General features: G+C 37.4%; 1 protein-coding gene across 1 annotated transcript in view; it reads left to right on the top strand.

The window, feature by feature from the left end:
* LOC123252419 (translation initiation factor IF-2-like) overlaps positions 1–7,545 on the top strand; it is a 53,652-nt gene extending 46,107 nt beyond the window's left edge. The window contains exons 2-3 of the mRNA XM_044681746.1: positions 65–471; positions 7,512–7,545. Of these exons, the coding sequence (XP_044537681.1) occupies positions 65–465 (401 nt within the window). The 3' untranslated portion in view covers positions 466–471; positions 7,512–7,545. The remainder of the gene's footprint in view (positions 1–64; positions 472–7,511) is intronic.
* The last annotated feature ends 14,837 nt before the right edge of the window (positions 7,546–22,382 follow it).

The raw sequence follows: 22,382 nt of genomic DNA, 5'->3' as shown, positions 1-22,382 counted from the left end.
CAGCTTCGGCAGCAGCGACTTAAGCGGCAGCGGCGGCGGCGGCAGCGGAGACGAGCAAGATGAGGCACGGCCGCCCGGGGGCGTGCGGAGCCGGGTCCCTGTGCGCTGCGTCCTCCGTGTAACCCCTGCCGGCCGCGGACCCCTGTGAGCCCGGGGCCCGCGGGCGCCCGCAGCCGGCCTCCGTGCCTCTATCCCTCCCCTCCTTCCCCCGCCTGCCGGCCAGCCTGCCCACCAGCCTGCCCGCCTGGGGCGGCTGAGGGGCCGCGGCGGAGACGGCGGGCGCGTTCCACGGGGCAGCGGCCGGGAGTCCGCGGCTGCGGGGAGACGAGGAGCCCAAGAACAGGAAGGGGCGCCCCGGGAGACGACGCCGGCCCCGGCCCCGGCCGCCTGCACCCGCGTCCTCCCGCACCGGCCGGGGGCAGGGCCCCTGGGGACCGCGATCACGACGACGGGGAACCAGACTAGGAGGAGGTGAGGGTCTCCTGGGCTGCGCACGGGGCGGGAAGGAGGGAGGCGGCCCTGACCATGACTGTGGCCCTGGCCAGTTCCCCTTTTTTTGGGTTCCAGTTTCTCTGAGGAAACTTGTTCTTGCGCCCTGCGGATGCTATTGGTGGGAGGACGCTCCCCCAGGACTGGCCGGTGGGTGTCGTGGTCACCTTCTCCTGGGGTGGTGAGGATTTCGGCCCTGCAGTGTTAGTGGTCACTCAACAGCGGCCCCCCCAAGATTGTTGCTCTGCTCATATCGGTTTGGGAAAGTTATCCGAGATGGGGGCGGGGGTGGTGGTGTTCTGAAGGTTTAAGTGGTATATTGAAGTCCGGAGACTGGCCTTCTGGACTTTCGCCCTTTGCGTCTTCACGCAACATCCTTTTTGTTACTCAGGAATGGAAAGTCACCGGCGACTGATATCGACCTCCCCCCCACCCCCCCCACTCGCCTCCCGTCCTCGGGGGTGGTGGGCACCCAGCCTCATGGCCAGCTTTAGCTGGGATAGGAGGCTGCTCTTTTTTGGCAGCTGATAAAATCAGCGCGTTTCTGTTAAACAGTAGTTTGACAACTCAGGAGTTGCTTTTCTTCACAAAAACTAGAAGTTTTTTTTTTTAAATGACCAGAACACCTCCCCCCCCCATCATCGCTAAATATGGCCTTGGCACTTAAGCTATTGGGGAAGACTTTGGAGCAACGGTGGTTAAAATCTTTCTCTTGCATGTGTGAGCTAGGGAGGGGTGAGGAAGAGATGCTGAAGGTTAGTAGCTGAACCCTTTCTAGTTCTATAAGGAACCAGGGCTTACCACAGTTCCTTAAGTTGGTAGGCCTCCATAAGTGTCTGATGATAGATAAGTAACCCCTTTTTCCTCTTATCCCCCCCATTCACGATTTTAGAGATTCTTTGAACTCTGGCATAACAGTTCTATTGATAATGTGTTTTTTTTCCACACAAATTAATAAAATGTTATGATATGTCATTGATTATGAGTCAGTATCTTTAATTTTTCTAGGTGTTGTGGTGGTTTGCAGTGAGTCTTGGATACTCTTACCTGGGTAGCTAGTGGGGGAGGAGTATATGTCTATATATGTATGCAGTGTGTGGCTTTAGAACAGTTCTTTGCCTCAAGCTTATGACCTTGGCCTCATTATGAACATAATGCTCAAATCATCTGAACTAACCAGACCCTAGACAGAATATTTAGAATGGTGTTTTCTTCATTGGGATGAGGAAGTGACCCTGAACTTCAAAGACTTTGCCAGCAGAATACAAACTGGTTAGTCCAGCAATCTTAAAGGCTTTCTATTAGGGGACAGACTGGCTTTTGAAGACCAAGTCTCAGAAAGTTTCACACTTATCACCAAAAGTTAGCCAGTCAATCAACAAGCATTTATTGAGCACTTACAAAGTCAAGGTGTGAAGACTACAAAGAAAAACCAAAAATATCCTGCCCTCAGGGAGCTTCCTTTCTAAAGGATGCGGGAGAAAGTATGTATATAATAAGGTATATAGGATCATATTTAGAGAAAGATGGAGAGTTGATGGAAGCTAATATTAAAGGGGAAGGCACTCTTATCTGGGGAGGCCAAGTAATGCTTGTTAAGTTGACTCTGAAGACATTAAGGGATTTCAGTTTTTGTTGGTTGAAACTGCATTCATGCAACGGAATCATTCTTTTGATAGATTGTTTATCTGTATTACAGAAATTAGGCAGGGAAGTGTGGCCAATTAATAGATTGCTGAACTTGGAACCAGAAAGATGAATTCAAAGCTGGACTTTGATGTCTGAAGTAGTGCTAGTCACTATGTAGGCTTGTTTCCTTCTCTGTAAAATAGAGGTAATAGCACCTGGCTGGATTGTTGGGAGGATTAAATGAGATATTATTGTATGTAAAGTGCTTTTCGGATCTTAAAGGAGTATATAACTCGTTATTTAGACAAAATGTTATTTTTGGTTTTATGTTGTAGAATGGAAGTTCCTTGAAGGGAAAAATGTTTATGTATGGTGACAAAGAATTGTAGAATCTTAGAGTTGGAAGGGATCTTAGGTTATCCAGTACAACTTCCTATATGAAACATGAATTCCTTTTGTGTGTCTGGCAGAAGTTCACCTTCTATTTGAGAGAGAAGCCCTGTCTTAGTTCCAGAATAGGTATTGCATCTATCTCTGTCCCCTTGCTAGAATAGGCCAACTGTGTTAGACTACTTGTAGTACATAATTATTTTAAAATACCAAAGCAGCAATCCTTTGACTAATAAATCCTCTAGTAACAAAGTTCCTTTAAAAAGAAATTGGTCATTAAAAAAAAAGGCAAAAATCCTTAAAAAGTTACAGGAATAGGACAGGTTGAATCATAAAGCTGATTTCTTTTAAGGAGTGGATTATAAAATTGGAGAGCTTTCCTGAATAGTTAATAGATGAGTGATTGGATAAAAATTAAAATTTTATGTCACCTGAGCTTTAAAGATCTGGGGAGGTCAGATGGAAGAAAAATTCGTTGCTTTTAGTTTACAGCCAAAGGAGTAAGAAACCAGGGCTTTTGGCTGCCCTTTGCAACTCCTTGTCACTTGTGATGCCCCTGCCAATACAGAGAAGCAAGTCTGAAGTAAAAACTATAGTGGATGTGTGTTTCGTGTATGTTCAACAACATATGTATACATACCCCTCAGCACACATGCAAACCCACACAAATCACTTTGACTAATTTACTGTTTTATAATATCAAGTCAGAAGTTAAAATTTTTGTCAAAAGTCATGTTTTATATTGTCTGGAACATGTGACATGATTTTAATTAATATTTTTTTGCACCTTAACCTCTTTTATTTTTGGTGGTGGTGGTGGTGTCTGGAATCTAATCCTGTGACTCTTGTTATTTCTCCCTTTGTTAAAGTTCCTTAAAGTGTGTTGTTTGAACATATTGAAGGGAGCACTCCATTATGCTCTTTATTACATATCATTTGAATTTAAGATTGTTCCAATTTCTGATTTAGTGGAGAAAACTAGAAAGATCTAAAATGAGAGTATATATAAAGCATTTTGAGTCTCCACCAAAAAAAATTTAGCCAGGGCCCCGTGGCAGTGAAAAAAAAATGCTTTTTTTAAAGAACAGACAGAAATGATTAAAATTACTTGATTTTAATGAAGAACTGATGATAAAATATTTTAATAAATACAATGTCCATTGTAGGCATTTAATAGATCATAGGTTATAGAGATGGTGCCAACCTGAATTGGTAAGAAAGAGCTTCCCTGTCCAAGAATTCCTTATATTAATGAAATTATAGGCCTAGTCCCTCTCTCTATAAATACAACAAATATATTTCTTCATGAATCAGTTAGTTTATTTATTGTTTAGGAAGTTTTAATAATACCAGATTATACAAAGAGCATCATGAATCATTGGAAAGAGTCTAGGATTTGGGGTAGGAGGAACTGTCTTCTAATCTCTACTCTGTGTGCATGACTTTGGCCATGTCATTTAACCTCCCTCAGCATTACTTCCTCCTTTGCTTCTTAAAGCAACAAGTATTTTAAAATGTAATTCAGTTCTACATTATGATGAATTAAATAAGAAGAGGTAAAGAGAAAGGCAGATGGAAAAGAGGCAGGAAACATAATCTATAAAGAACTAGAGAGGCTCAGCCATACTGTTTGAATTCTCTGAACTCTTATTGCACTTATTGTTGTTACACTACACTTTATTCTATTTTGAGTGTATTTGGTATAGATTTCCCATCTGGATAGTGAGTCCAGGGGGCTGGGAATATTTCTTATAGTGTATATAACAGATATGACATCTACTTAAAAAGTCTTAAAGCACTAAAGAAATGTAAAAACATTGCTTTTAATAGTGTTGAAAGGATACTTACTGATAGGAAAGCTCTATAGATTCTGAAGTATTATCAGATAAACTATTCTTATAACATTAATAGGAAGTGACCTAAGTGGTAATAGACAGCTTTTACAAGGTAGCCTTCATTGTAGCTTTTCTAGTAGTGCTGGATAACTTCTCTTAAGGATTTTATAGGAGGGTTTTGATTCAGTTACATATCTGACTAGAATGATCTTTGAGGTCTCTTCAAACTCTGTAATTGTCTAATTCTGTGAAGTCATTTAGTGTCCTAATTGAAGCTTGTATCTCATCTACAAAATTTCCAATAATGGTCTTGCAACTTTTTGAACCTCACTATCTCCTGAAGTAACCCACTCTGCTCCTTGACTACTCTAATTAGAAAGGTCTTATGTTAAGCAGAAATCTTTCTTTAATTTCTACCAGTTGGTCCTAGTTCTGCCTCTGGGAGAAAAGCACAATAATCCTAATCCTTTTTCTATATGGCAACTCTTATAATTCTTGATGATTATAATCACATCCCATTTTAAATCTTCTCTTCAGCCATAATATTCATCTGATTCTCATGCCATGACTTTTGAAACTCCTTGACAATTCAGGTCTCTCTTGGATCTACTCTTGTCTTTTCTAAAATAAAATTCCCAGAGCTGATTAAATGTGACCCAACTAGAGTAGGGCACAGTAGGACAATCATCTTCCTAACTCCAGACTCTTTTCTATATTGGAATCTTATTGTTCATTACATGTGAGCACAGATACAACAAGTACCAAAATCAGCCTTTCTCCAAAAAGCTTACCCATCAATCCTTAGTCTTTTAATCACCCACTTAGACTTCATTGGTAGACATATAAGTTTGCTTTATTGGCTTTTTCAGCTACTGTGTTACATTGATAGCTCCTAGTTGAATTTGGAGTTCATTAAAGCTCCAGGTCTATTTCACATGGATAATAGTCTAGTGATATCTATTACATGTATTTCATTATGAACTTGCTTTTAAAAAATATGTGTATTGTAGAAAATGACTTCATATTTATTCCTATTCATTTGATTTTTATTAGTTTTTGTTATTTATTCCACCCCATCAGTTTTTTTGCCAGTCCAATTCTGTTATCCAACATATTAACATGAAATGGGGAGGTATAATTGCTAGTTGGGGCACGGTTAAATAAAGTGGTACACTAATATAATGGAATATTATAAAGGAATCAAGATGAAAACAATAAGAAATTTTAAAAAATTATTTGGCAAGATTTTTATGAAATAATATAATGAAAAAAGTAGAACTAGAAAAATGGATCACACTATAATTACATAAAAAGAGTGAATGAGAATAGCTGCTCTTTCACAGAAGATTATGGCAAGGAATTAAGAATTTGTATTATATTTTATGCATTGAAATCAGTTGTCCCTGCTACTGGGGGTGCTAAGGCTGGTAGATTGCAAAGGTTTGGGAGTTGTGAACTACAGGAAGACTAAAGCCAACCAGATGTCTACACTAAGTCTGATATTGGTTCTTCCAAGAATAAAGGCCCACCAAGCTGACTAAAGAAGGTTCAACTGGCCCTCTTGGAGAATTGAAGCAGATTAAAGCTTCTATGTCAGTCAGTTTAGGGATGAGGCCCTGGCTATTGTCCTTCTACTTGGAGGGAACAGGGAAAACTGGAAGGTCTAGTTATCTACAAATTTGGTAATCATGTTGAATAAAAGAAGGCCAAACCGAGAGACCCCCATAGCACATCCCTAGAAACCTCTTTCCAGGTTTACATTGATCTAGCACTTTGGATTTGATCATTTAAATAGTTCCCGAATTTGCATACTGTAATCTAATCAACAAAGCATTTATTAAACACCTACTATGTGTGTGTTAGACATTGCACTTTTTCTCCATAATGTCTAGAGGCCAATTTTTTAAGAATTCAGTGTTAGGGCAGTTGGGTAGCTCAGTGGATTGAGAGTCAGGCCTAGAGACAGGAGGTCCTAGGTTCAAATTCGGCCTCAGACACTTCCCAGCTGTGTGACCCTGGGCAAGTCACTTGACCCCCATTGCCCACCCTTACCACTCTTCCACCAAGGAGCCAATACACAGAAGTTAAGGGTTTAAAAAAAAAAAAAAAAGAATTCAGTGTTAGATCATCAAATATCATAATTATACTCCAACTGATTTCAATGCATAAAATATAATACAAATTCTTAATTCCTTGCCATAATCTTCTGTGAAAGAGCAGCTATTCTTATTCACTCTTTTTATGTGATTATAGTGTGATCCATTTTTCTAGTTCTACTTTTTTCATTATATTATTTCATAAAAATCTTGCCAAATAATTTTTTAAAATTTCTTATTGTTTTCATCTTGATTCCTTTATAATATTCCATTATATTAGTGTACCATTTTATTTAACCATTTTGTAAATGGACCAAAATTTAATAGAGATAGATATAAAGTTTAATATAAAGTATAATTTGGGCTGCCAGTGATTTTGCCCTTGTATAATTATAATTTGCACCCCAGGACTCTAAATCCCAGTTTCCCATGTTCCTTCTCACCTTGTGTGCTAACGTAGGGAAGACATAAGTTTTGTGTAGCTCTGTCTTCTCTCTTTTTTCCCCTAATTGTGATTTGTGGAGTGGGATGAGTGCCAGGCAGGAGAATTTTCTCACGTGGCTTTACTGAGGTTTTTACTTTTGTTCTTATACTTTTTCTACTTCAAGTGATTATTAGTAAACTTTATAAAATATAATACTTGGAGTTATTGGATATTAATTTTTTTTTTTTTTTAAACCCTTACCTTCCGTCTTGGAGTCAATACTGTGTATTGGCTCCAAGGCAGAAGAGTGGTAAGGGTAGGCAATGGGGGTCAAGTGACTTGCCCAGGGTCACACAGCTAGGAAGTGTCTGAGGCCAGATTTGAACCTAGGACCTCCCGTCTCTAGGCCTGGCTCTCAATCCACTGAGCTACCCAGCTGCCCCCTGGATATTAATTTTAATCTTACATCCTGATGTTTAAAGGAAAGCATGTGTTTAAGCTTTGGAGGAAAGCTGAATTATTTACAAGGATTTAGATTCATTGTAACTTGAAATTTCTGATGTTACACTTCTTTTTAACATTAAATTTTTATTGATTTTTTTTAACATAACCATGATTTCTGCTGTATCCTTTCTCTCTTTTTCCCAGAGAATCATCCCATAACAAATATTTTTTAAAAGGAAAAGACAAAAGGAAAGGAAAAGTAGCAGAAACGAAAAAAAAAATCTGAAAATATGTGCCACATGAGGACTTTTCATTTCTTCAGAGAGATATATAGCATGGGTTTTTTCTCATCTCTTCTGTGGAGTCATTCTTGATCTCTGCTACCACACTGACCACCTCCTCCCGCCAAACTTTAAAGGAAACAGCCCAGAATACCAGTCTAAAGAGCTGTGTTTCCAGTCCATCCCAGTGGATGATGTCATGGCAACTACTGCTTCAGGTGCTCTAGCCATATCTATTTAAACACTAAGAAAAGAAGGTTCTTATCACCAAAGTGCTTGATGTACTGTCAGTTGTTTCAATGGAAACTGGTATGACTTAATCAGTGGAATTTAATCACATTGAAAAAAGAGGTATTTCCATCTACTTTGCTGCTTTACGACCTAAAGTCATTTTAGTTTCTTTAGAAGTATTAAGAAGAATTTTTCTAGTCTAAAACCCTTTTTTAGACTTTTTCCTATTTTAAAATTTGTAAAAGGCCAAGAACAGAGAGTCTTTCTTACGGAAATAGATTAAGGGCATTAACTAAACATGTTTTCCTTAGAACCTTACTCTCTCCATCTTCTGAAGCTGCTGGCCTCAAGGAAGAGTGCCTTCTTTCGTTACTCAAAAAGGATGGAGTTATTGATTGAGATCTTAGGGAAGAGGCTTTTCCTTTTAATCTTTAGGCTGGCATTTAAAATTTAATATAGACTATTGTTCTGGAATGCTAACTTCAAACTGTATTTTAACATAATTTTTTTTAGCATCTTTTAGAGTCCCATAAATATTATTTCATATTATCTTGGAGACAGAGATATGCCAGAAGACATAGGGGGAGTGGGACTATGCCAATTCTGACATTTCTCTAAGGTAGAAATAACTTAGTTATTAGGACAATAGGACCAAAATGACATCACAAAAATGTCTTTTATCTCAAACACAAATTAGATTTAAGTGAGGCAGTTACACAAAGTCATCAGACTCATTCTCTTCCAAAGTCATCCAGCTCTAGTGACAAAAACGTCAACAAGACTGATGATGGCTCAGGATGCAATGGACCTTGGCTTCTTCAGTGTCTGAGTAAGCTCTAAGCACTCCACAGTGCCTGCTTCAGCCACCTTTATGACCATTGGAACAAATCTTTCTTTTCTGTCCCTTCCACTGGGGAGGGACTTCACTTCCCTGGGCTAGACACCCTCCTAACTCACTTAGTTTGAGGTCTATTGATCACCCTCATCCTGGTTTAGTCCATCTGCTGAGATGGTTTACTGGGTGTGGCCACTGCTTATGCTACAGTTACTTGAAAGCACAGGTGAGAGCTAGGTGGCTGGCAGCTGCTATAGGAAGAGAGTGCCCCGAAAGGAGATCAACAAGCCTTCACTCCAGAGGTACTAGTCTTCCCTGAAAACTATATACATCAAGGATAATGTTAAACAAGATAGAAGAGGACTAGACTTTTTCTCCAATAACTGTGACCTCACAAACCTCCAGAATAGGAATTGAGTACAAGAGATGAAATCATTTCAGCTGTTTTCTGTGGTCCAGAACAGCAAGAACCCAAATAAGGAAAACACCTGATGAACCAACAATAGAGAAGATTATTAATCCCTAACTCAGCACTCTTTTCTTACTCCCTGCTATGTCTGTATCAGCGACTGCACAAGCTACCCATGGGACTTGCAACAGAATTCAGCTTTGCATTCCAGCATCCTTCCTTGTGTCCTGAAGATTTAAAAAGCTCTCATTTGAAATTTTAAAAGATTTAAAAGAATCTCTCTCAGACTACAACAGTGTGACAGAAGTACTCAGCCAGAGAACTGAGGAAAAGTGGAAACTGGTGAAGGGACATGCATGTGACACTCTACTAAGCCTGAGGGAATGAGCGAGCCCAGCATCTAGCTGAGGCCAATTCTTTCATCCTAGGTGTTATACTTGGGGCAGAGACTGAAACTTGGGAACTCTGAATAGTCCAGCATAGGAAGAGGCTGTGAGGTACCTGTGAGGTTCAGCAACCCTAAAGGAAACCATACTCTAAGGGGAAGGAGTCAGTCATAGAGTGATAGGGGAGTAGAAGAAAGAAAAAGAAAAAAAAAGACTGAAGTTGTTAACTGTCTCAGGAGGAAGAAAACTCAGTTAAAGATCTTGAGTATAAGCAAATAGGTGTCTTAGTAGATTGGACCTGGAGTTAGGGAGACCTAAATTCAAATGTATCCTCAGACACTTATTAGCAGTGTTAACCCTGGGCAAATCACTTAATCTCTCTTTGCCTTAGTCTAGTGGGGAAGGAAATAGCATGCTACTTCAATATCTTTGCCAAGAAAATCCCATGGGCAGTATTGGTATACTGTGGTCCACAGGGTCATTTAGAGGCAGACATGATTGAAGAACAATATAAACAGATTAATCAGTTTAAGATGAATAACAGAAAGGAATATAGCCTATAAATCAGGTAAAATTTGAATCCAGACATACAAGAATAAAAATTTAAGGGCAAAGGAGATGAATCAATGCTCAATGAATCAGAAGACCTTGAGGATTCCCAGAGAGAACATGGAACCACTACTGGATGTTCCTGAGTGATTTAAGAGATGAAAATAGTGAAAGTAGAATTTGTGGCATGTATAGTAGTAATGATTGATAGAATAAAAAAATTTGACCCCATGGTATAAAATCTTACCAAGTGAGGGAGAGAGAATAACTGACTGGGAATGCAAATACACTGAAATGTAAAGGACAATCCAGAAAAAGAGAGTTAAAAAGCAGTAACAGTAAAGGAAAATTTAATCTTCATATAAGCAAAACATACTGATCTTAAAGACAAGATACATAGAGTCAAGGATACATAAAAACATCTGAACATAATAATGCAAAAAAAGCTGCCTAGAACTTCTGAACACAGAAAACAAAGTACCAATAAGAATAAAACACAAATTAATTCCAGAAACAGAAACATAACTATATACTGCAAAAAAGACAGGTTAAATTGAACAATTCCACCAACAAAACAACAAATTCTGTAAATGACTAAAACAACTTTTAAATATAAAAGAGAGGAATTTGAATAACAACATGTTTATTCTTCACCCACTAGAAACTTTTAGAATGATATTGAATATTGTGTTCAGAAGAGCAGAGATACTTTATTTTTTATTTTAATAATAAATTTCCACATGTTTTCCAAAGTTATAGGATCCAAATTGTCTTTCTCCCTTTTTCCTCTCCCCCCCCAACCCCCTTCCCTCAGTTGGAAAGCAATTCAATGTGGGTTATACATGTATTATCACAAAAAACATTTCCATATTATGTTTTTGAAAGTGAATAATTTTATAAAACCAGAATCCCAGGACATATACCTAAATAAACAAGTGAGAAATCATATGCTTTCATCAAGTAGAGGTACTTAAGGTGCAACTCAAAATAACCCACCTTGCAAATTTGAGTCTAACCATTAATGAAAAAAGATGGATGTTCAGTGGGGGGAAAAAAGCATTCAAAATATTCCTAGAAAGAAAAAAAATACTTGAAGAAATTACTTGTTTCTCACACAACTCAGACAGTGAAGATACAAGAAGGGTGGGTAAATGAAATCATCAAGGACAACTACAACAACAAAATAACAACAGATAAAACCATTGAGATTTCTTTCTAAATGCATACAGGGAAATAAGAGTGAAAACAGAACATCAAAAAGGAATAAAGGTTGTGAAATAAGCCAGAAGCATTATTGTCTAAACTTTATACTGTAAAAGTGAAATTTGGGAAAATGTATCAAATTACATTTCCCGTGATCCAACATGGTCCAACTGGTTTCTGTTTCCGGGTTTTTGGGCGTGGGGAGGCCTACGTCTTGACGCAGGGAAGAGTTTATAATCTCCTGGGTTAGGAGGGGTCGCTCTGTTGGCCAGCAGACTGGAGACAGGAAACAGGAGACAGTAATGGAGGCGGCAGTTTTGAATGCTTACAAGCGCGTGGTCTGATAACTTTATCTATCAACATGGCTTTAATTAAAATACTAATTTATATATTTATACCAGCCTTTATTACTTTTCATATTTATAATACCATTCTGCTTACATGAGGAAAAAAAAGTATTTTTTTTGTTGTTTTTTTTTGTTGGGATTAAATTACCAAGGAAGAGGGCACATAAAAGGGAGGGGGGTGGAAAAAAATGGAGGGGAAAATGTTATATACCTTAATCTAATCAAAGTGAAGTTACTTTTACAGTGAAGAATACTTCCTGTAGTTCTCAGGAAAGAGAGAGTTTAGAGCTTGTGGAAGAAAGGGTGAGGAAGCAGAAGGCAGGACTGAAAAAGGGAAAAGAAACAGGCAAATTTTATTTTGTAGTGGGAAGGGGGGGGTACCTTTGATAAATGCTAAAGAGACAGAGAGATACAGAGATTCTCTAAAAGGAGATTGTGACCATATAGTGGGTACAATCTGGTCATCTGACAGAAGCATGGGAGAGCATGGACCCAAAAAGCAGATTTCAAGGTAAATGGGAAAATGATCATGGAAAGGGCAAAAAAATCAATAATGATCTACATAATTAGGCACATAGGAAAATGCCCACGATGGCTTTTTATCCTTTCTGTCTCCCGAAGGAATGGAATTTCTAAGAATGAGGCACAAGAGAATAAAAGGAAATTGGGAGCAAAATCTTATCAAGCAACAATATAAAAACTAAGAAAAAGGGAACCTAAAATAGATACCTTAAAAACTTTAATTCTATGATGAATGCAGAGACTAAAGGAGGACTAAATAAGTACTGTGAAAGGAAATTCTTGGTTCTCTTTGTTTATTCTGAGTTTACACTTGTGAAAAGGGAGTCCTTTATTTTCTTTGCCTATTTGGAGTTGACACTTTCCCTACTTAGTCCCTCACCAGATTATGAAGACAGGATCAACTCTCCTTTGTCTACTCTTGAATTGATTCAACAAAAGCTTGAACACCCTACTTAGCACTAGGTGGAAGAGCTCTTCACCTGTTCAACTCAGCCAGGAAATGAGAATTCACACTTCAATCAGCTAGGAATCTGTGAACCCTTTTGATGAGTATTCACCTTTTCAGAAGATGAGAAGTAGTTTCCACAAAACTGCCCCCTGGGCAGTGCTGGACAATTTGGAAGCTGTGATTGGCCCTTGTAAAGAGGGGAAGGGACAAGAAGCCACTATAAAAGGCCCTGAATTTCTGGGGCTAGGGAAGTCAACTTCAAGAAGTAAATTGGCTTCAAGAAAGAAAGTTGGCCTCAGGAGTCACCGTCAACTCGAGGCATCATCTTGACCTGCCTCTTCGAGGGAACTTTGGTGAGTGGATAGCTGGTTTTCCTTTCCTGTATTTTGGAGAGAGTTTAATTCCGGTTGAAGGTCAACAAATCCTGGCTGAGTGGAGCACCGGAGCAATATTTAGTTAGATAGGCTAAAGTCTTCGCTACCCTTTTGTATTTCTCTGCTTTCACACTTTTGTAAATAAAAGCTATTAAAGTCATTTCAACTTTGAGCAATAATACTTTGAATTGGTGGTGACCATTATTATTTATAATTTTCATATATTGGAAGCACCCTAAATATTCAACACTAGAGGAATGATTAAATAATTATAGTATGTTAATATAATGAAATAATGGAATACAAGTAAGAGTAAGAACTGTAAGAATCACAACTTTATAGAGGTATAAGTGAAATCTCAGGCTGGAAGTCATTCTTACTTTTCCAAAGCCCCTGTGAGTGGCAACCCCAGGATTTGAATTCAGATCTTCTGATTCCAAATATATCACAATCTAGAACTATTCTTTAGGTTCCCATCTTGGGATAGAATAGATAATTTTGATATTTTCAATATCATGCTCTCTTCAAGTAGGCTAAAGAGACAATTCAGTTAAACTAAAATATTTTTCATATATTAACACCTAATGTTGCAATAAATATGAAGAAAACTGTTAAGCATGTTCAAATAATTCTATCTTTATCACTATCATCATCTGATACAACAAATTCAACAAACTAAAATATTTAAGTGTAAGCTTTTTGTAAGGTATTCACTAAATCTTGGAAATATAAAGAATATTTTTTTACAGGTATACTTTCTTCAACATCTTTTTTTTTTTCTTAAAAAAGCCAAACCCAGTGCCTTTTTTAAAAAAAGTACATTCATTCCAATATGCTTCTTTTTTTCTCAGTGAGCCTTCTCTTTCTTACTCAACTTCTTTATGAGCCCATAGTTTTTCTAAAAGTTCTATTTCTATATAACTATACCTTCAACATCAGGATCAGAGTTATAAGGACCAAGCTTATAGCTACATTTACAGAATATTAGGAAAAATTAAATTATCTTTAATTAAAAAAACATTTAACTGTTCCTTTCTGACCTGTTAAGTGTTGTTTAGGGTCCAAATTATATTTATGCTTATAGTTAAAAAACAAATGATTATAAAGATTTTTAGTGGCAATATAGTCTGTAATGCAAAGGGGGAAAAAAAAGAACTAGACTCTTACAGATTAAGGCCCTACCAGAAGAAAGAATGGACATATAATTTTTTTTCAGAAATTTAGAGGGAGTGAAGGAAAAGTTATAGCATTTTTTTACATTGATAGTCACTAATAAATTTAAACACAAAGCAAACTGAATCAGGCAAGTTGATGTTATTATTACTGTTTTATAAAAATAAAATAAAAAAACTCATAGATGTCAGAGTTGCCTTTTGAAAGGATGAACAATGCCTATTCCACAGGGAGGGGAAGGAAGGAAAGGATTAGTATAAATATAGTGAAATTTTTAGGTAGAAATGAGGAGGTGAGGTGAGTTTTAAATTTATCTTGGATTTAGTAAAATAGAAGAGATCATCTAAGTGAGAATAGGTATAGGATTTTGAGTTTGAGGGGGAGGGAGAAAATGATCAGAAATGAGTACTTTTGGAAATATGAGAAGTTGAAGAGATATGAGGATTTCCATGCTGTGGTAAGGTTAGCATAAATTTGAAGCAAAACCAGAGAGAGCTTTGTAACCTTTTCTTGCAAATATGGGAAGCCTAAGAGTAGCAATTATCTAGCATTGGGGAATAGTAGATATTCAAGGGAGGATGGGCGGTTATAGGATACTATTAAGAAGATTATTGAAATGGCTAACTATAGGGTCTAATCTGAGTAAAGAAGCAAGTAAAGCTAGAAAACGGTTGAAGGATTGTTAGAATAAGGAGGGGTCAAAGGACTGGAGGTTACCAGGATACAGAATAGCTTCAGTAGGAATGAAGGATTAAGAACAGTGAAAGGACTTTGTAGTTAAAGATGGATTTTGAGTTTATGATCTTGAAGGTAAAGTAGTTCCAAGTATGGCAGTGCTGGTTAAAAGAAGTGGAGATAAAGATGAAGGTAATTGGGATTAGGAGGTCATCTTGTTATCAATGTTATCAATGTGGGTCTTGAAGTCTCTAAAGATGAGGGGATATAAATTATTTGAGAACAAGAGACTGTCTCATTTTTGTCTTTGTATCCACCAGTGCCTAGTATGTAGTAGATGTTGTTTGAATAATGACTAAAGATGGTTTAGAGAAGAAGACTGAGAACCAGGTACTGAGGTCATTGAGAAAGGTAGGAACATTTTCTGATTTTCCCGATTCTACTTTCTCCCTTCTCTCATGTAATCTAAATAGAACAGTCACACTAATTGTCTTAAGGCATAATTTGGACCATGTTAATCCCTTGTTAAAATTTTTCTCATTTTTTTAAAAATAAAAACTCCTTAACTTGGCATTTAAGTCTCTTCACAATTTGACTCCAACTTGTTTTTCTATCTCTTCACTTACTGTGTGTGTTCCAAAGTGGATGATTTCCTAATCTGTAAGCTCCACATGCTGTCTCCTGCCTTTATGCAGTCACAACTGTCCTCTTCTTTCAAGAATCAGTTAACCTCCAAAACACTTTCTTGTATTTCTTCCCCTTCCTGCAAAAGGATATTTTTTCCTTCTTCCACATTTTCCTAGAACTTGTCTGTATGCCAGTCTAACCTTTTCCTCTCCCTCTCCTTCAGCTCTTTAGAGGGCAGGACATTTGCCCTTTATATCTTTTTATTACCAGTGCCTACTACAGTAGGTGCTTAATAAATGTTTGTTGAATTTGTTGTATCAGATGATGATAGTGATAAAGATAGAATTATTTGAACATGCTTAACAGTTTTCTTTATATTTATTGCAACATTAGGTGTTAATATATGAAAAATATGGCATGTAAGCTACTTTGTTAGGTAATTAAAGTAGTAAGACAAATTTGTAAATGCCTTTTTATGATTGGTATATTTTGCTTAAGGCAGAGGCACATAATTCTGGATGTTCATACTCGTGATTGCAGGTAGCTAGCCTCTCCCTGTTTTGTCCCACTTACTGTTAACTCAATCTTTGGAGGTGGTTGTGGTTGATCCACCGGTATCTTCTGGGAACCAGATTTTGAAATCTGTCACAGCTTGTCAGAAATTTTTTTCTCAGAAACATTTACTCCTTGCTTGCTCAATAGTGGAGTATGATCATAGGAGTGCCTAAGTGCCCAAGAATGATTATTGTGTAAGACAAATGGAAAAAAATTATTAAATGCTTTCATAAATAAATTACATGAAAAATTATTCCAAAGAACTTGAAGCCTATGAAGAACATGTATGTTAATACTTGGCTAAATGGCAATGTCTATGAAACAGGTCTTCTGATTAAATGAGGATGAAATTATTGATGTGAAAATTTTTTTAAAGTGGGAAAAAATTTGGTAGGGATTTGATAATCCAAATCTTATACAGAAAAACTACTAAACAATGCTGATGGTCAGAATTCTGTATAAGATTTGGATTGGATTTTGAAATCTGTCTCAGCTTGTCAGAAATTTTTTTCTCAGAAACATTGGTGTGGTAGTTTCGAGTCTACATCCCCAATCATGTCCACCTCAACCCATGTGTTCAAGCAGTTGTTTTTCTTCTGTGTATCCACTCCTGTAGTTCTTCCTCTGAATGTGGGTAGCGTTCTTTTCCATAAATCCCAAGGAATTGTCCTGAGTCATTGCATTGCTGCTAGTACAGAAGTCCAATACATTTGATTTTACCACAGTGTATTGGAGAGTACTTTTTGACAAAGGGGAAGAAAAAGAAAGAGGAAAACTTGGTATTTGTGAGACAAGGCCTTTTGGAGAAGAGCTTCACTAAACTTAGAAAAAGAGATGTGAAAATCTGTTTTAGACAATGGGGACAGCCTATCAGTGGTTGTAGAAAAGATAGGGATTTTCTAGGATAATATGAACAAATCAGCCAAGTTGGTAAGGTATGAGGCATTGTCGTCAAATCAGCAAGAAGTCAGAAGTAGTCTAAACAGGAGACTACTTTACTTTTCCAGAGCTAAAAATTAGCCAATGCTAGTGAGCTCAACATATTGTAGAAGTAGAATGGACCAGCTAAAAGAGCAGGATGACCTCAAGAGCTTAGTGAGGGTGCCTGTTAGAACAAAGAGTGATGATGATCCCAGTGCTTTATGCTCTGAACCAAACTGCCTGAATGAGACTTAAGTGATTATATCCTAATAGGGGGCTCTATAGCGGCAGGAACTGTGATGTCATTGATATAAGGAATTCCTGGGTATGGAAACTAGACCAAAGCAAGTTGGGATCTTCTTTGAGTTGTCTTAAAGAGTTGTCTTAAAGAGTTGTCTGAGGGTCCTTGCCCAGGATCATAGAGCCAGCAGGTGCCTGTCATTAGTGTGTTTGGAGGCCAGCTCTCCATCAGCTATAGTACATTACCTTGTGTATCCTGGTGATCATAATGATTGCAAGCCTTAAATGCCATCCATATCAGTTTCAGTTTAGTGTTTTATATACATTCTCATTTTAACTTCATGAAAATCCTATTGAAGGTAGGTCCTTAGAGATAGTTTTATCTCCATTTAACTGAGGAAAAGTTTAACTTAGAAAAGTTAAGTGCTATGTTCTGAGACATAGGGCAGTCAATTAGGCAAAAAGTCTTTATTAAGCATCTATGTGCCAGGTATTGTGCTAGGGAAATATTTCAGCTTCTGCCTTCAATGTACTTATTTTTTATTGGAGGGAACAAGTTATACACATAAAAGTACATACAAATACATATACCTTAAATACTTGGTCATTTGGGGGCAGAGAGGCACTAGTAACTGGGGGAGGGAAAGATAAGAAAATGCTTCATATAGGAGGTTACATTAGAACTGAACTTTCTTAAAATACTCTTACATTGTAAAAGTTCACTTGTGCACTCGAAGCATCTGTACTTTGTTTAGTAGTGGCAGTTGTCCCTTCAGTTGTCTTCTAGTCCTGCTTGCTTATCCTCAATATATTTTCCATTTCAAAAATTTTGATTCTCTACAACATCTCCAGGACACCAATCAACCAATTAAAGTTATTTAATTAAACTCCTGGCTAGGCAGCTAGGTGACTCAGTGGGTTAAGAGCCAGATTTAGAGATGGGATGTCCCGGGTTTAAAACTGGGCTCAGACATTTTCTAGTTGGATGAACCTGGACAAGTCACTTAACCCTCATTTTCTAGCCCTTACTGCTCTTCTGCTTTGGAACCAGTATATAGTATTGATTTTGAGGCAAGAGGGTAAGGGTTTAGAAAAAAAATTAAACTCTTGTCATATGCCTAGTATCATAGAAACTTTCTTACTAGAGATTAGCAGTGCATTGAGGGGCTCTCATTGGTCTTTTGTAAACTTAATTGCAAGAGGAAGAATTGCAAGGCCAAGATCTTGCTGAAGATAGACACCAAAAAGCAAATGTGTTATGAAATAGGCCCAAAAAGCAAATGTGTTATGAAATAGGCCCATTAAGGAATATCCTGCCATTTATTAGTTGTATGATCTTGGACAAATGTCTCTAGACCTTAGTTTCTTTATCAGTCGTCTTATGAAGAAATTGTTACAGATGTTCTCTAAGATTCCCTTCTAACTCAAATTTTATGGTTATTTGTTTGAGAAATAGTGGCAGAGTGGATAGAATGCTGAGCCTGAAGCCAGGAAGACTCTTCTTGCTGAAAGCCATTCCCCAATTGATAAAAGGGCAAGAGACACGAATAGGCAATTTTCAGATAAAAAAATCAAAACTATCAATAAGCACATGAAAAAGTGTTCTGAATCTCTTATAATCAGAGAAATGCAAATCAAAACAACTCTGAAGCACCACTTCACACTTAGCAGATTGGCTAACTTTGATAGCAAAGGAAAGTAATAAATGTTGGAGGGGATGTGGCAAAATTGGGACATTAATGTATTGCTGGTGGAGTTGTGAATTGATCCAACCATTCTGGATGGCAACTTGGAACTATGCCCAAAGAGCTTTAAAAGACTGCCTGCCCTTTGATCCAGCCATACCACTGCTGGGTTTATACCCCAAAGAGATAAGGAAAAAAACTTGTACAAAAATATTTATGGCCATGCTCTTTGTGGTGGCAAAAAAAACTGGAAAATGAGGGGCTGCCCTTTGATTGAGGAATGACTGAACAAATTGTGGTACATGTTGGTGATGGAATACTATTGCGCTAAAAGAAATAATGAACTGGAGGAATTCCAGTGAACTGGAAAGACCTCCAGGAATTGATGCAGAGTGAAAGGAGCAGAACCAGGTGAATATTGTAAGCAGAGACATATACTGTGTTACAATCGAATGTAAAGGACTTCTCTACTAGCAGCAATGCAATGATCCAGGACAATTCTGAGGAACTTATGAAAAAGAACACTATCTACATCCAGAGAAATAACTGTGGGAGTAGAAACACAGAAGAAAAACAACTGCTTGATCACATGGGTCGATGGGGACATGATTGGGGATGTACACTCTTAAGTGATCACCCTAATGCAAATATTAATAATATGGAAATAGGTCTTGATCAATGACACATGTAAAACCCAGTGGAATTGCTAGTTGGCTTCGGGAGTAGAGTGAGAGGAGGAGAGGGAAAGAACATGAATCATGGAACCATGGGAAAATACCCTAAATTAATTAAATAAATAAATTTAAAAAAGACTCATCTTGCTGAGTTCAAATGTGGCCTCAGAAACTTATTAGCTGTATGACCCTGTACAAGTTACTTAAAACTATTTTCCTCAGTTTCCTCACCTGTCAAATGATCTGGAGAAGGAACTGTCCAATCACTCCAGTGTCTTTGCCAAGAAAACTCCAGATGGGGATCATGAAGAATTTGACATGACTGAGAAACAATTAAACAAAAGTTTGAAAAATGATAGGCATTTGGAAATTAAAATAAAGTTTGATCAATATGTGTGAAATTAGAAATTCTGAAAACCAGCAGAGCAATTGAAAATTATTTGTTAAAGTAATTTTTAAAAGGCAGTAATAAACATGTAAAGAGGAAGTGCTTCAAAATCTCTACCAGAATAAGCCAAGTCATTAATGGTTCTTTGTCAAGCTAACAGTTTAATTGTAGCTGTAACTGTTACAATTATAACTTAAAATTAAAGACAAAATTGTAGCTCACCTCATCTTCTGTTTGTAGCTCTCCTTGGGCTGATTCTCTTCCCTTCCCCTTTTCCTTTTGTTCGTTGTCTTCCCCCATTAGATTGTTCACTCCTCAAGGAGCTTACAGGTATTGTCTTTCTTTTTTATATTTGTATCTGCAGCACTTAGCACAGTGCTTAGCACATAGTAGGTGCTTAATATATGTTTATTGAATTGAATTATTAATGTGAATAAATGAATGAATGAGTAAAGCGTTTATTTTAAGGGCTTACAATGTGCCAACCATTGTGCTAAGTCCTGGAGATAGAAATAGAAAAGTGAAATAGCCCCTACTCTCAAGGAGTTCATATTCTAATGGGAGAGAAAATACACGAGGTTTCAATACTAAGTCAGTAGGCTTGGTTCTTGGGGTGCAGTGGTAAAGCCAATCATAATAATTCTTCTTTTGTTATTTCCACTGATAAAGTTTTATCAGTTTCTGTTGGTGAACCTTTTTGAATACTTGACAGTGCTAAAGACTTTAGTGGCAAAAACTTTCTCTTCTGAGTTTTTAATAGATGTGACTATACTAGCAGCTGTAGGAATCAATATTTGCAAGGTTCAATCTCCACAGGTGTTACTTCCCAGTGCTGAAGAACTGCTGTTTCTTGGGTTCAGGGTCTTTGGTTCTCTCTATCAAAGTTTGGGAAGAAGTGGTAGTTGAGGTGGTGTAGTGGTAGTTTGACTTGTCTAGTACATGCAGCCTTCTGTTTCTTCCTCCAGGAATAGTTACTTCATCTAGGCTGTCTTCCATTCCAGACCTGCCATCTAAGGGGAAATTACTTGGTGGTTGGTAGAGGTGTTGGCCCTCTTCTTCACAGAAGTATATTTAGCACCTTTCAAATTTAAAATATTAAATGGTCTTTGGAGTGGCTACAAGTTCTAAGGCTCATAATTTCTATTTTTTGACTTTAATTTTGTATGTGTAAACTTTTTCCCACTAGTTCTGAAGCTTCATTTATCCCCACTTCCATTCTGAAGTTTTTGTTTTGATTAGGCAGTTTTTGAGTGTGTTTTCTTTGTTTCTTTTGTCTATAGGCTCCCTCCATTTTTTGTATTCAACTTCTGGATTTCAGTAACTTGAATGTATTCTAAAGTAATACTACTAGTCAATATGCTACTTTTATTTGTAGTTGCCATTAGCCTCTTGAGAAAAAAGAAAATATGAGAGTGTTTTAGCATTCATTATTCACATCATTCATAATGATTACTGGCAGGTTTGCCCCTTTTTCCTTTCCTTTTTGTATTTGTATATGATACTTATATATCAGGTGAAGTTTTAAGACTTAGATAGATACATATACCATTAGACGTGAAAAGGACCTTAGAGATAATTTAGTTTAGGATCTCCTAACTTTTTTTCATTATGGGCCCCTTTGGCAGTTAGGTAAAGCCTATAGACCCTAAACCCCCTTTTAGGATAATTTTTTAAAAAATCCTCATTTAAGGAATGTTAATTTTCAGCTAGAGGTTAAAATTACATTTTTTTTCCTTTATTGAAGTTCATAGATCCTATGAAATCTATACACAAATCTCAGGCTAAGAATCTCTTTTTTAGTTCAACCCCATCATTTTACAAGATAAAATCCAAAAACATCATATGACTTCTGGAAGGTCACATATGTAATAAATGGCAGAACTGAGATTTAAACCTAAGCCTTCTGGCTCCTAATCCTTTCTTTCCATCACACTTGAGCATTTAAAAATGCCACATTGATGTTTTTATGCATATTTATCACATTTGTCTTCATTTTAAAGTCTCTTTTTTAACAAATGAAAAATATGTTTTATGTCTTTTATTTTGAGGGGGATGGAGAACTAAGCCTACAATTTCATTGATATAGTGAATTCTACTATATTGAGTTGCTTCTATTAAGTAGGACTCTCATATTGAAAGTAACAAGAAAGGGCCAGATAGGTGGCTCAGTGTATTGAGAGCCAGTCCTACAGAAGGAAGGTACTGGTTTCAAATCTGGCCTCAGACACTTCCTAGCAGTGTGACCCTGGGCAAGTCACATATTCACCATTGCCTACCCCTACTCTTCTGCTTTGGAACCAATACACAATATTGATTCTAAGACAGAAGGTAAGGGTTAGAATGGCTTTGACTAAATTATGAGTAAAAAAATGTTGTGGTCACCGTTTATAGACGTTAACTCTTAAGTCACAAGAGTGTTAATAGCTCTAATAGTTTTATTATAGTAAGATAAAGATAATAAGAGAGGGAAATATAAAAAGGAGATAAAGAATTACCCCATAGTCAGCCTCAGAAACAACCCCTCCCCCCAGCTTCCTGCTGGATCTCATCTT

Source organism: Gracilinanus agilis, chromosome 1, assembly GCF_016433145.1.
Source record: "Gracilinanus agilis isolate LMUSP501 chromosome 1, AgileGrace, whole genome shotgun sequence".
Taxonomy (NCBI): domain Eukaryota; kingdom Metazoa; phylum Chordata; class Mammalia; order Didelphimorphia; family Didelphidae; genus Gracilinanus; species Gracilinanus agilis.
Note: the sequence above shows the minus strand (reverse complement) of the source record. Positions and strands in the feature narration are given on the sequence as shown.